The sequence below is a fragment of the Pristis pectinata genome, chromosome 29, assembly GCF_009764475.1.
Source record: "Pristis pectinata isolate sPriPec2 chromosome 29, sPriPec2.1.pri, whole genome shotgun sequence".
Classification (NCBI taxonomy): domain Eukaryota; kingdom Metazoa; phylum Chordata; class Chondrichthyes; order Rhinopristiformes; family Pristidae; genus Pristis; species Pristis pectinata.
Window position 1 is genome coordinate 21,065,095 of NC_067433.1, and position 12,467 is coordinate 21,077,561.

A 12,467-nucleotide genomic window follows, 5' to 3' on the forward strand; every position below is an offset into this window, starting at 1 on the left:
TGTCAAAGGCCTTCTGAAAATCCCAGTAAACAACATCCGCTGACTCTCCTTTGTCTATCCTGCCTGTTACTTCCTCAAAGAATTCCAACGGATTTGTCAGACAAGATTTCCTCTTAAGGAAACCATGCTGACTTCTGGCCATTTTATCATGTGCTTCCAAGTACCCCGAAACCTCATCCTTAATAATGGACTCTAACATCTTACCGACCACTGAAGTCCAGCTAACTGGCCTATAATTTCATGTCTTTTTCATCCCCCTGTCTTGAAGAGTGAAGTGACGTTTGTGATTTTCCAGTCGTCTGGAGCCATTCCTGAATCTAGTGATTTTTGAAAGATCACTACTAGTGCCTCCACAATCTCTTCAGCTACTTCTTTCAGAACCCTGGGGTGTAGTCCATCCGGACCAGGTGACTTATCCACCTTCAGACCTTTCAGTTTCCCAAGCACCTTCTTAGTAATAGTGACTACACTCACTTCTGCCCCCTGACACTCTCAAATTTCTGGCATGTTGCTGGTGTCTTCCACAGTGAAGACTGATGCAAAATACTTGCTCAGTTTGTCCACCATTTCTTTGTTCCCCATTACTGCCTCTCCAGCGTTATTTTCCAGTGGTCCAATCTCCACTCTTGTCTCTCTTTTGTATAAATGTATATATGAAAAAACTTTTAGTATCTTCTTTTATGTTACTGGCTAGCTTACCTTCATATTTCATCTTTTCTCCCCTTATTAGTGTTTTTAGTTGCCTTCTGTTGGTTTTTAAAAGCTTCCCAATCCTCTAGCTTCCCACTGCTTTTTGCAATATTGTATGCCCACTCTTTTGCTTTCATGCTGTCTTTGACTTCCATTATCAACCACGGTTGCCTCATCCTCCCTTCAGAATGCTGCTGCTTCTTTGGGATGAACTGATCCTGTGTCTTCCAAATTACTCCCAGAAATTCCTGCCATTGCTGCTCTACCGTCATCCCTACTAGGGTCCCCTCCTAATCACCTTCGACCATCTCCTCTCTCATGCCTCTGCAGTTAGCTTTACTTAATTGTAATACCGATACATCTGATTTTAGCTTCTCCTTCTCAAACTGCAGGGTGAATTCTATCATATTATGATCACTGCCTCCTTAGGGTTCCTTCACTTTAAGCTCCCTAATCAAATCTGGTTCATTACACAACACCAAATCCAGAACTGCCTTTTCCTTAGTGGGTTCAACCACAAACTGCTCTAAAAAGCCGCCATCTTGGCATTCTACAAATTCCTTCACTAGGGATCCAGTGCCAACCTGATTTTTCCCAATCTACCTGCACATTGAAGTCCCCCATGACCACCGTAACATTGCCCTTTTTACGTGCCTTTTCTATCTCCTGTTGTAGTTTGTACCCCACATTCTGGCTGCTATTCAGAGGCCTGTATATAAACTCCCAACAGGGTATTTTTACCCTTGCAGTTTCTTAACTCTACCCACAAGGATTCTACATCTTCTGATCCTATGTCATTTCTTTCTAAGGATTTGCTTTCATTTTTTTACCAACAGAGCCACCCCACCCCCTCTGCCCACCTGCCTGCCTTTTCAATGGGATGTGTATCCTTGGATGTTTAGCTCCCAGCTGTGACCTTCTTTCAATCACAACTCTGTGACGCCCACAGTGTCATACCTGCCAATTTCTAAATGCGCTATAAGCTCATCTACCTTGTTTGGTAGACTGCGTGCATTCAAATATAACACCTTTAGATCTGTATTCACCACCCTGCTTCTCAAATTTGTCTCCATGTTGCCTGAAGTTAAATTCTTATCCCTTTCTAAACTTTGTCTTATTCTTTATTCTGGAGACTTCAGTAACCTCCCATGCACTCTCCTTCCCTTTTACTTGATCCATACTTTTGCAATCTGTTGAACCCATCCCCAACTATTTAGTTTAAAGCCCTATCTACAGCCCTAGTTATGCAATTGGCCAGGACCCTGGTCCCAGTATGGTTCAGCTGGAGACCATCCCATCGGAGCAGCTCCCTCCTTCCCCAATACTGGTGCCAATGTCCCACGAATTCTAACCCATTTCTCCCACACCAATCTTTGAGCCACACATTTAACTCTCTGATCCTATTGACCCTGTGCCAATCTCCACGCTGCTCAGATAGCAATCCAGACATTATTACCTTTTTGGTTCTGCTTTGTAATTTAGCCCCTAGCTGATTAATGGAACCTAATGGGCAGGTTCCATTAGGTTGCTGTTTTCCAAGCTAATGGAACCTCCCCAAATATAGGTAATTTTGGAAAATTAAAACCAACACATCCACTCTGTTACCAGCCACATGTTTTAAGAACTAGGGTGAAGAACATCAGGACCTGGAGGTTTTTCAGCCTGCAGCTCCCACAGTACAACATCCCCCGTGATGGTAATTTTCCTGAGTTCTTCCCTCCTGTCCCCAATTTTATAAAATAAAAGATATCTTTATTAGTCACATGTACATCGAAACACACAGTGAAATACATCTTTTGCGGAGAGTGTCCCGGGGGCAGCCCGCAAGTGTCACCAAATTTCTGGCGCCAACGTAGCATAGCCACAACTTCCTAACCTGCAGGTTTTTGGAATGTGGGAGGAAACCGGAGGAAACCCACGCAGACACGGAGAACATACAAACTCCTTACAGCGGCTGGAATTGAACCCAGGTCGCTGGCACTGTTATAGCGTCACACTAACCGCTACACTACCGTGCATTTTGCAACTATTCCCAGCATGTTACATGCGTCCTCTCTAGTAAAACTGATGCAAAACACCAACATCATTTATATGCCATCTCTTGGTTTCCATCAGTCATTCTCCAAACTCGCTCATTTTGTCAACTTTTTAAAAAATATTCGTAGAAACTCTTAGTGTGTTTTTACTTTACTGGCCATCTTTATCTTATAATCTAATTTTCCTTCCTTAAAAATGTTTAAATCATTCATTACTTTTTTTAATAGTCTGTCCAACCTTCTGACCTCCCACACATCTTTGCTCAAATATTTGCTTTAACTCTCACATTAGCAGTGAATGGGGATCTTCCCCATGGGTTTTTTTTCTCTTCACTGTGAGATCACCAATTAATCTTGTCCCATTGCACAATACTACACTCTGGTTGGTTCCAGAAGGTGCCATTGGACCATACCTCCCTACTTCTCCCTTGCAGAACAACTTAACCAGAACACCAGACCACAACTAGTCAGACAATGGAAATGAGACCGTCAGCCATCTCCTTGAATGTGAGTTTCCCAGGAAGGTCTGAGAAGAGATGCAGAGGTATTGATGTTCATCCTGAAAGCTTGCACTCTACAGGAACACACTATGTGACAAACATCATTATTTGCTGGAGAACCATCAGTTTGGTGAAAGATGGCCTGTGGTCCTCCTGAAATTCACCTGTCTTCCAGCACAAGGTGTTGTCCTCCTCTCCAGGCTCCAAAGTGGCAAACTGTAAGCTGCGGGAGCATGTGCCGAAAGATGAGCTGAAGCTGGATGGACCACTGCAAAGGCTCCATGAGGAGGGACCATAATAGCTTAAGGCCTTCTTACACAAGGTTGCTGTAATTTGTGTTAAACCCCATGAACTATTTGCTCAAGGGTTATGTATAACTGGTGTGAGGGAGTAATTGGAATAATATATAGATTGTGATGAGAATGGTGACTGGAATGATCTGTTACATACATTCTGAATTTTTTGAATAAAGAACATTTTTAAATTTAAAAAACACCCCAAGAGCATAAGAACTCGGAACATCCATCAAGACCATGGCCAATCTACCTCGGCTCCATTTTCCTGCATGATAACCATATCCCACCATTTTCTTAATACCTTTTCAGTGCTTTGAGATGCCTACAATAGCTTGACCAAGTCTCAAGTAGGGATCACTGCTGCTCAAAGCTTCTTCATCATTTCTGACATCACTCGGTAACAGCAGAGAAATGAAAAGTGATCCATATATTTAGCAGCCTTATCGTGGATCATGATGAGCATTTCGAGAGGGAGTGGGGCGTTGCTTATTGGAGAGGGGCGTGATGTAAGGCCCTCCTTTAGCAGATGCTGATTGATCAGGTAGCAGTGCACCTACTAACAATACGATTCACCATGTGGTAAAGCAGGTATCAGTTTGGATTATAAAAAAAAACTGGGAATCTGAAACAAATGGAGAGCATTCTGACTGGTTGCATCACAGCCTGGTACGGAGGCTCCAATGCACAGGATTGAAAGAGGCTGCAGAGGATTGCAGACTCAGCCAGCTCCATCACGGGCACAACCCTCCACGCCATCGAGGACATCTTTAAGAGGCGGTGCCTCAAGAAGGTGGCATCCATCATTAAGGACCATCACCATGGGACATGCCCTCTTCACATTACTACTATCGGGGAGTGTAGTGTGAAAGGTCATGGCTGTCACGTGACACCATTGAGCACCGGTCGAAAGCAACACTGCTGTCAATCAAGGTCTAGCTCCACCCACCCATTAGTGCACCCCCTTGACCATTGGCTTCTGTACACACCTTTTATACCTGGCCATGACCTATTGGACCTTTTGAATCACCTGGGCTGGCTCCACTCAGCTCTCCAGCATTATAAAGAATGCCACATGTGCATGTTTCTCTCTCTCTTGATTGCTGCAGGAATCAAAATCACGCCGAAGGGACCATTGGTAAGAGTGTGCACTTCCACAGGGGTTAGGAGCATCCTGAGTAGATTCCCGATAGCACAGAGCCGATGCTTGCACTGAGTCAGGGTGTTCAGGCATCGTATTGTTTTTTTCCCTGATCATTTATAACCAATTCGTCATGTGTGTGTGTGTGCCTCACCCCGTTGCAATCTCCCCCACGTTTTGCGATCACTCGTGTGGGTGTGTGCGAGTGTGCATCCGTTCCCATTCATTCTGTTCCCGTGTTTGTCTTTGTGATTAAATCATTTTTAAAATTCCAAAGACTGTGTCCAGAGTCCTCTACCTTTGAGACCTCAAAGAACCTTTTCTCATAACAGGGAGGAGATACAGGAACCCAAAGACCCACACCCAACGTTTCAGGAACAGCTTCTTCCCCTCCACCATCAGGTTTATGAACAGTCCATGAACACTACTTCATTATTCCCCTCGTGCACTATTTATCTATTTTTGTAACTTACAGTGATTTTTATGTCTTGTATTTTATACTGCTGCCACAAAACAACAACGTATGTCAGTGATAATAAACCTGATCCTGATTCTAAAAACCGGACAAGCTGGAAACACTCTGGTCGGGCAGCATCTGTGGAAAGAGAAACAGAGTTAATGTTTCAGGTCTGGGAACCTTTGTCAAAACTGGGGAAGAAAGAAAACAAGTTAGTTTTTGATAGCAGGGAAGGTGGGGAGGTATGGGTAGAACAAGGGGAATATCTCCCATAGAGTGAGACCAAATGTGTTAATGTGGCGGTTAGAGGCGGATTATGCTTCTTTGTCAGTGTTGTGTATTGCTGATAGCAGGGCTGTGGGATGTGCCCAGCAGGTCGGACTACACTAATGGAAAGAGAAAAGCCAAATCACAAATGAATGACTGGCAGAAATGGCCAGTTCTGATACAGACAGAAAGAATGAGTTACCTAATGTTGGAGTATTTGATATTAAGTCCAGAAGGCTACAATGTGTCCAGACAGGTGTGGTGTTGTTCTTCAAGCTTGTGTTGGGGCTTGTTCTAACAGTACAGGAGGCCACAGACAGGTCAGAGTGAGATAGTGAATTAAACTGGCAGGCAACCAAGAGCTCAGGTCATTCAAGGTCAAAGTCAAGTTTATGCACAAGTACATGTAAACACAGGTGCAATGAAAAACTTACTTGCAGCAGCATCACAGGCACATTGCATCATAAAAGCAGCATTCACAGGAAAAACATAAATTATACAAAATTTTTACAAGAAAGCACATAATTAGAACAAAAAAAAGTCCATTTTAGTGCAAAGTGATAAAAGTGCTCACAGTGTTATGAGCTGCATTGCAGTGTTTAGGGTTGTGCTGGTTGATTCAAGAATTCAATGGTTGAAGGGAAGTAGCTGTTCATATGCTAGTGATGTATTGGGCTGAATCCACTACGCTGCAGCTTCTTACGTTCCTGTGCATTGGAATTGCCCTACCAGACCATACAACCAGTCAGGATACTTTCAACAGTACATCTGTAGAAGTTTGTTAGTGTGTTTCGTGAAAAGCCCACCCTCCCTACCCTTACAAGAAAGTGAAGACACCGGCACGCCTTCCTTGTGATTGCATCTATGTGCTGGGCCCAGGACAGGTCATCCCATGTATTACGGTCGGGACTTTAAACTTGATGACTCTGTCCACCGCCGATCCCCCAATGTGGACTGGAGCACGCTTGCTCTCCTTCCCTTCATGCAAAAGCTACAGAAAGCCTCATCATCGGAGCAAATGGGCGCAAGACATTGGAACTGGGAGAACGGGCTGGACTCCTTCCACACTGCAGGGTGGGCTTGCTGTGGATGTTGGACCTGACCCCTGGAGAGGGAGGAGGGAGGAGAGAGGAGGGAGGAGCCAGAGGGGACCCAACCCGGGGGCGGGGCACATTGGCAGCAAAGGTGGAGTCACCAGTTCTGAATGCGGGAAGGTGATTGGGTCCCTGTGTCGGTTAGTGGGCGGACACCGCGGGCGCTGATTGGCTAGTGGGCGACGGTAACACGTGCTGATTAGTCAGTGGACGAGGAAGCTGCGGATTCGGGGTCCTGATTGGTCGGACAGCAGGACGTGCGGTGATTCGGAGAGCAAGGCGGAGCAGGTGTCGGTTCTGGGCTGTGATTGGTGGAGAGTGACGGCGGATTGAGTGACGTAGCGCAGGGGGAGGTTGCGGCCTAGTCGGTCCCCTCGGTCCCCGTGATACCGCTGTCGGCAGTGAAGCGCCGGGGCGGCGGCGGGTGAGTAACGGTAACCCCGGGGCTTGTCTCCGCGTAACCAGGGCCCATCCCGAGGCCCCCGGTCTCACAGCCTGGCCTCCGCTCCCGACCGCTGGTCTCTCGGTCCCTCAGCCCGCACCCCGACCCCCGGTGCCCGGCCCCTCGGCCCGACCCCCCGGTGCCCGGCCCCTCGGCCCGACCCCCCGGTGCCCGGCCCCTCGGCCCGACCCCCCGGTGCCCGGCCCCTCGGCCCGACCCCCCGGTGCCCGGCCCCTCGGCCCGACCCCCCGGTGCCCGGCCCCTCGGCCCGACCCCCCGGTGCCCGGCCCCTCGGCCCGACCCCCCGGTGCCCGGCCCCTCGGCCCGACCCCCCGGTGCCCGGCCCCTCGGCCCGACCCCCCGGTGCCCGACCCCCCGGTGCCCGGCCCCTCGGCCCGAGCCCCCGGTGCCCGGCCCCTCGACCCGACCCCCCGGCGCCCGGCGCCCGACCCCCCGGCGCCCGGCCCCTCAGCCCGACCCCCCGGCGCCCGACCTCTGCCCCCAGAGGTTCCGGGAAGGGAGGCCGTTCGGCCCACTGTGTTGGTGCTGGCTGTGTGCTGGAGCAGCCCCCTGGTCATCCGGATCGGTCGGTGCTGTTCCTCCACAACCTGCCTCCCATCGCATCTGCAGCCACCGGTTTCCACCTTCCAGCCGGTGCTGCGGTAAAACAGTTTCCTCCGGTCACTGGATTCTGAGCCCCTTTATTTGTGACCTGTAGCCCTTGTGTCTGTTACAGTCTGCTGCAGCACACCTGATCCACACTCCTCGTCACATCATATTTAATCAGATCTCTCCCTCTCCTTGGAATCATTCTCATGTCTTTTCTGAACCCTCTCTTGTACCTTCACATCCGTCCTAACAATGAGATGGCCAGAACTGAACTCAGTACTACAGCTGAGGTTGGGCCAGTGACTCGTAAAGTCTCAGTGTGACTTTCTTGCCTTTTGAGTGCACGCCTCAATTGATAAAGTCCACAAATCATCTTGTCTTTTTCAATGGTTGGTGCACATGAAGTCCAGGTCCCTCTGCTCCCACACCCTTTCAGAAAAGTATCTTTTATTATTATTATTATTATTATTAAAAGTATCCTCATTCTTCTGACCAAGATGAACCACCTTACTTCATCTCACCACAAAGTCTGCACACTCCCCCAGCCCGTTTGTATCCTTTTACAGATGCATCACTATCCTCTTTGAAGTCCATAGATTTGTGTTATCTGCAAATTTAGAGATTGTGGCTTGCACCCCAAACCTGGGTCATTAATATAGATGTTTAAAAAAGCAATAGTCGTAACATTGATCCCGTGAAACACCACTATTCAACTTCCTTCATTCCAGGACACAGTCATTCATCATGACTATCCATTCTCTATAATTAAGCCAACTTTGTACACGAACTATCAATAAACCCTCTGTGTCGTTTTATGTCAGGCTGGATGCATTCTAGTAATGAAAACTCCACATGGACGATGTTCGATCTGTGGTTATTTTGAAGTTAAAGATAGTTTCAAAAAGAGCATATAATTGTATAAATGGGTGGCAAGGCAGAAGATTAGACAGAATGTAAAGAAAGAGCAACAAAGAAAGGTTATAAGAATAAGGGTGAACAGCTCATGGTGCTGGAGGTAAGGTATTGGTGTGGATGGGAATTGGGCTGGTGCACAGGCAACGGAGGGTAAGCATAACTGGGGCCTTTCTCTGGTTTATAAGACGCTGTGAGTGGTTTAGGAGGCTGAACTTTTTTTCAATTGGCATAAATTATTTGGCGATATGGTTACTAATTTTGTTGATGACAAAAAGTAGGAAACTAAGTTGTGAAGGAGACCACAAAGGGATACAGAAGGGTTAAGTGAGTGGCAAAAATCTGGCAAATGGAGTGGGGGAAAAATATGAAAATTGAAATGAAATTGTGGAGCTCTGAGTTGCAGGGGGATTTAGACTCACAAAAGGCCTTTATTAACAGCAAGTAAGAAGGAAAGGTAACAATGTTATGGTTTATTTCAGGGAATAAAATGCAATAGTAGGAAGGCTAAGCTTCACTTAAATCTTGTTGAAACAATTGGTCTCCTTAATTAAGGAAGAACGTTGATGTTTTGGAAGCGGCTTACAGAAAGTTTATCAGACAGATACCTGGAGTGGCAGTGTCTTACGAGGAAGAGTTGAACGTGCTAGATTTGGATGCCATGGAGTTTGGAGAAGTGAAGATCCTGAGGGGCTGTGAGTGTGGGTGTGGAGATGGAGGTTTATAAGAGAATGTAGAATTTCTCTGGTTCTTTTGGCAGTCACCCTCATTCTGTCTCTCCTGGTTCTTGACCCTTCCACCAAAAAGAACCATTTCTCTCCATCCACTCTCTCTCTCTTCCTCATCGTGATTTCAAATACTTCCAAGAGTAACTTCTCCAGTCTAACCACATCATTTCAGTCCCTCGAACTTGAATTTTAGAAACTCAGTTCTGTTTGCTTTTTGAAGCTTTTATACCTGTCTAACATGCAGGGTATAGAACCAGACACTGCATCCATTGTGACTGAGCCACGAGTAACCTGCTGAGATCAGAAGCCCTGGCTTCAGACAATATGAAAGCGCTGAAGGTAAGGTGACCTGGGTCATCCGTTATCAGTGCCCAGCTCAATCGAAGTGCCTCCAGAGGGCAGAAATTAGGGCTGACTTTCCCAGGTCTTTGTGTGCTGATTGCTCTGTGATTTGTTGCTCTCCTCCTTTCCCTTCAGTAGAGTGGGTTGCTTGCAATGCCAGAACACTCTGATGTAAGCCTATCTCCTGAGGAGCGTGTGCGGGCCCTCACCAAGAAAGGGAGTTCTGTCGACGTAAATGATGATGTCCCTCTGCGGAGGTACTTCCGTTCTGGGGTTGAAATGATTCGCATGGCTTCAGTTTATGTGGATGAAGGCAATCTGGAAAGTGCATTTGTGCTTTACAATAAGTACATCACGTAAGTTCAACATTCACGTTGCTGTGTGTTGCTCTTCCATCGATGTGCACATGGTTTTGGAGATGTCAGCTACAGTTCATTGAGTTAAAATCTCACCCCTGAATAGGTCATGGGTTCAAGGTATCTTGCAAAATTTAGATGGGCTAGACAAAGGAGTTGCTGCATTGTCAGAAGAGAGCTCCAGATGAGCAGCAGCAAGTGAGGCTTTCTGGAACAAGCATTAGACTGAGATACCCTCAGCCTCCCAAATGGATGCAACAGATCCTAGAGCACTATTTTAGGAAGGCCAAGGTGTCTGGCAAATGGTATCAGTTTTTGGGTGATATCCGACAAGCAATACCTTTTTTAAAACAAAATATCTGGCTGTCTTCTTCTACATGTCAGTGACTGCACTTCAAAAATATTTTGGTGCCTCTAGGCTTTGGGAATTGCCTCATTGTTTTAAAATAAAAATGCAGGGTGGGATTGAAAATACTTTTAAGATCTTGACTCAATGCAGTATTTGCCGTGGTTCAGGATACAAAGAGAAGGAACCTGTAAGAGGTGTGTGTAGTGATGCAGCAAGTGTACGTGTGTAGACAGTGGATGTGTGTCCTAGACTTTGAATTGTTTGTTGTCTGTGGGGATATTTGCTGACGGTTGCACTGTGATCAGTTGGCTTTGCAACTCCTTGAGTAATGTGCTCACACGCAGAAGACCTAGGTGAAGGGTGGCATAGAACATAGGATGCAGAACAGAACATCGCAGGAACAGGCCCTTTGGCCCACCATGTCTGCTCTGAACATGATGCCAAATTGAACTAAATCTCTTCTGCCTGTACATGGTACATATCATAGAATAATAGAGTAGTACAGCACAATACAGGCCCTTCGGCCCACAATGTTGTGCCGACCTTTAAACCTCGCCTAAGACTATCTAACCCCTTCCTCCCACATATCCCTCTATTTTAAATTCGTCCATATGCTTATCTAGTAATCTCTTGAATTTGACCAATGCACCTGCCTCCACCACCACCCCAGGCAGCGCATTCCATGTCCCAACCACTCACTGGGTAAAAAAAAATCTTCCTCCGATATCTCCCTTGAACTTCCCACCCATTACTTTAAGGCCATGCCCTCTTGTATTGAGCATTGGTGCCCTGGGAAAGAGGCACTGGCTGTCTACTCTATTTATTCCTCTTAATATTTTATACACCTCTATCATGTCTCCTCTCATCCTCCTTCTCTCCAAAGAGTAAAGTCCTTTAGTCTCTCCTCATAATGCATACTCTCTAAACCAGGCAGCATCCTGGTAAATATCCTCTGCATCCTTTCCAATGCTTCCACATCCTTCCTATAATGAGGCAACCAGAACTGGATACAGTTCTCCAAGTGTGGTCTAACCAGAGTTTTGTAAAGCTGCATCATTACCTCACGGTTCTTAAACTTAATCCCACGGTTTATGAAAGCTAACATCCCATAAACTTTCTTAAACACCCTATCCACCTGTGAGGCAACTTTCAGGGATCTGTGTATATGAACCCCCAGATCCCTCTGCTCCTCCGCACTACCCAGAATCCTGCCATTAACTTTGTACTCCGCCTTGGAGTTTGTCCTTCCAAAGTGTACCACCTCACACTTCTCTGGATTGAACTCCATCTGCCGCTTCTCAGCCCAGCTCTGCATCCTATCAATGTCCTTCTGCAATCTTCGACAATCCTCCACACTATCCACAACACCACCGATCTTTGTGACGTCTGCAAATTTACCAACCCACCCTTCTACCTCCTCATCCAAGTCATTAATAAAAATCCCAGAAAGCAGACGTCCCAGGACCGATCCTTGTGGGACACTGCTAGTCACAGCCCTCCAATCTGAATGCACTCCCTCCACCACAACCCTCTGCTTTCTACAGGCAAGCCAATTCTGAATCCATACGGCCAAGCTTCCCTGGATCCCATGCCTTCTGACCTTCTGAAGAAGCCTACCATGTGGAACCTTGTAAAATCTATGTAGACCACATCTACTGCACTACCCTCATCAATCTGTCTGGTTGGCTCCTCAAAGAACCCTATCAGGCTTGTTAGAAATGATCTGCCCTTCACAAAGCCATGCTGGCTGTCCCTGATCAGACTATATCCCTGCATATATCATGTGTCTAACAGTCTCTTAAACACCACTATCGTATCTGCTTCCACCACCACCCCTGGCAGCTTATTCTAGCACCTGCTACTTCCTGTGTCTTTATAAAAAAAGACGACACATACAACTACTTTAAACTTTCCCCCCTCACCTTAAATGCATGTCTTCTAACATTTGCCATTTCTACCCTGGGAAAGACTGTCTATCTACCCTTTCTATGCCTCGCATAATTTTATAAACTTCTATCAGGTCTTTCCTCAGCCTTTGGTAGGGCACTAGGGAGTGTTGTAGAACAAGAGGGACCATGAAGTTCATTTAGATTGTTCCCTGAAAGTGGCGTCACAGGTAGACATGGTGGTGAAGAAGGTGTTTGGCACGCTGACCTTCATCACTCAGGGCATTGAGTATTGAGGATGGATGTTACGTTTCTGTTGTACAAGGTATTAGTGAGCCTGTATTTGCAGTATTGTGTTCAGTTTT

At 46.6% G+C, this 12,467-nt stretch overlaps 1 protein-coding gene across 4 annotated transcripts in view; it reads left to right on the forward strand.

The window, feature by feature from the left end:
• The first annotated feature begins 6,768 nt into the window (after positions 1-6,768).
• Positions 6,769-12,467, forward strand: part of LOC127584237 (STAM-binding protein-like) — a 77,241-nt gene continuing 71,542 nt past the window's right edge. The window contains exons 1-3 of one of the 4 annotated variants that reach the window (XM_052040867.1): positions 6,769-6,902; positions 9,414-9,508; positions 9,650-9,867. In XM_052040867.1, the coding sequence (XP_051896827.1) occupies positions 9,494-9,508; positions 9,650-9,867 (233 nt within the window). In that variant the 5' untranslated portion in view covers positions 6,769-6,902; positions 9,414-9,493. Of the gene's footprint in view, positions 6,903-9,413; positions 9,509-9,646; positions 9,868-12,467 lie in introns of all 4 variants that reach the window. The other 3 variants (XM_052040869.1, XM_052040870.1, XM_052040871.1) reach the window with 3 other exon arrangements.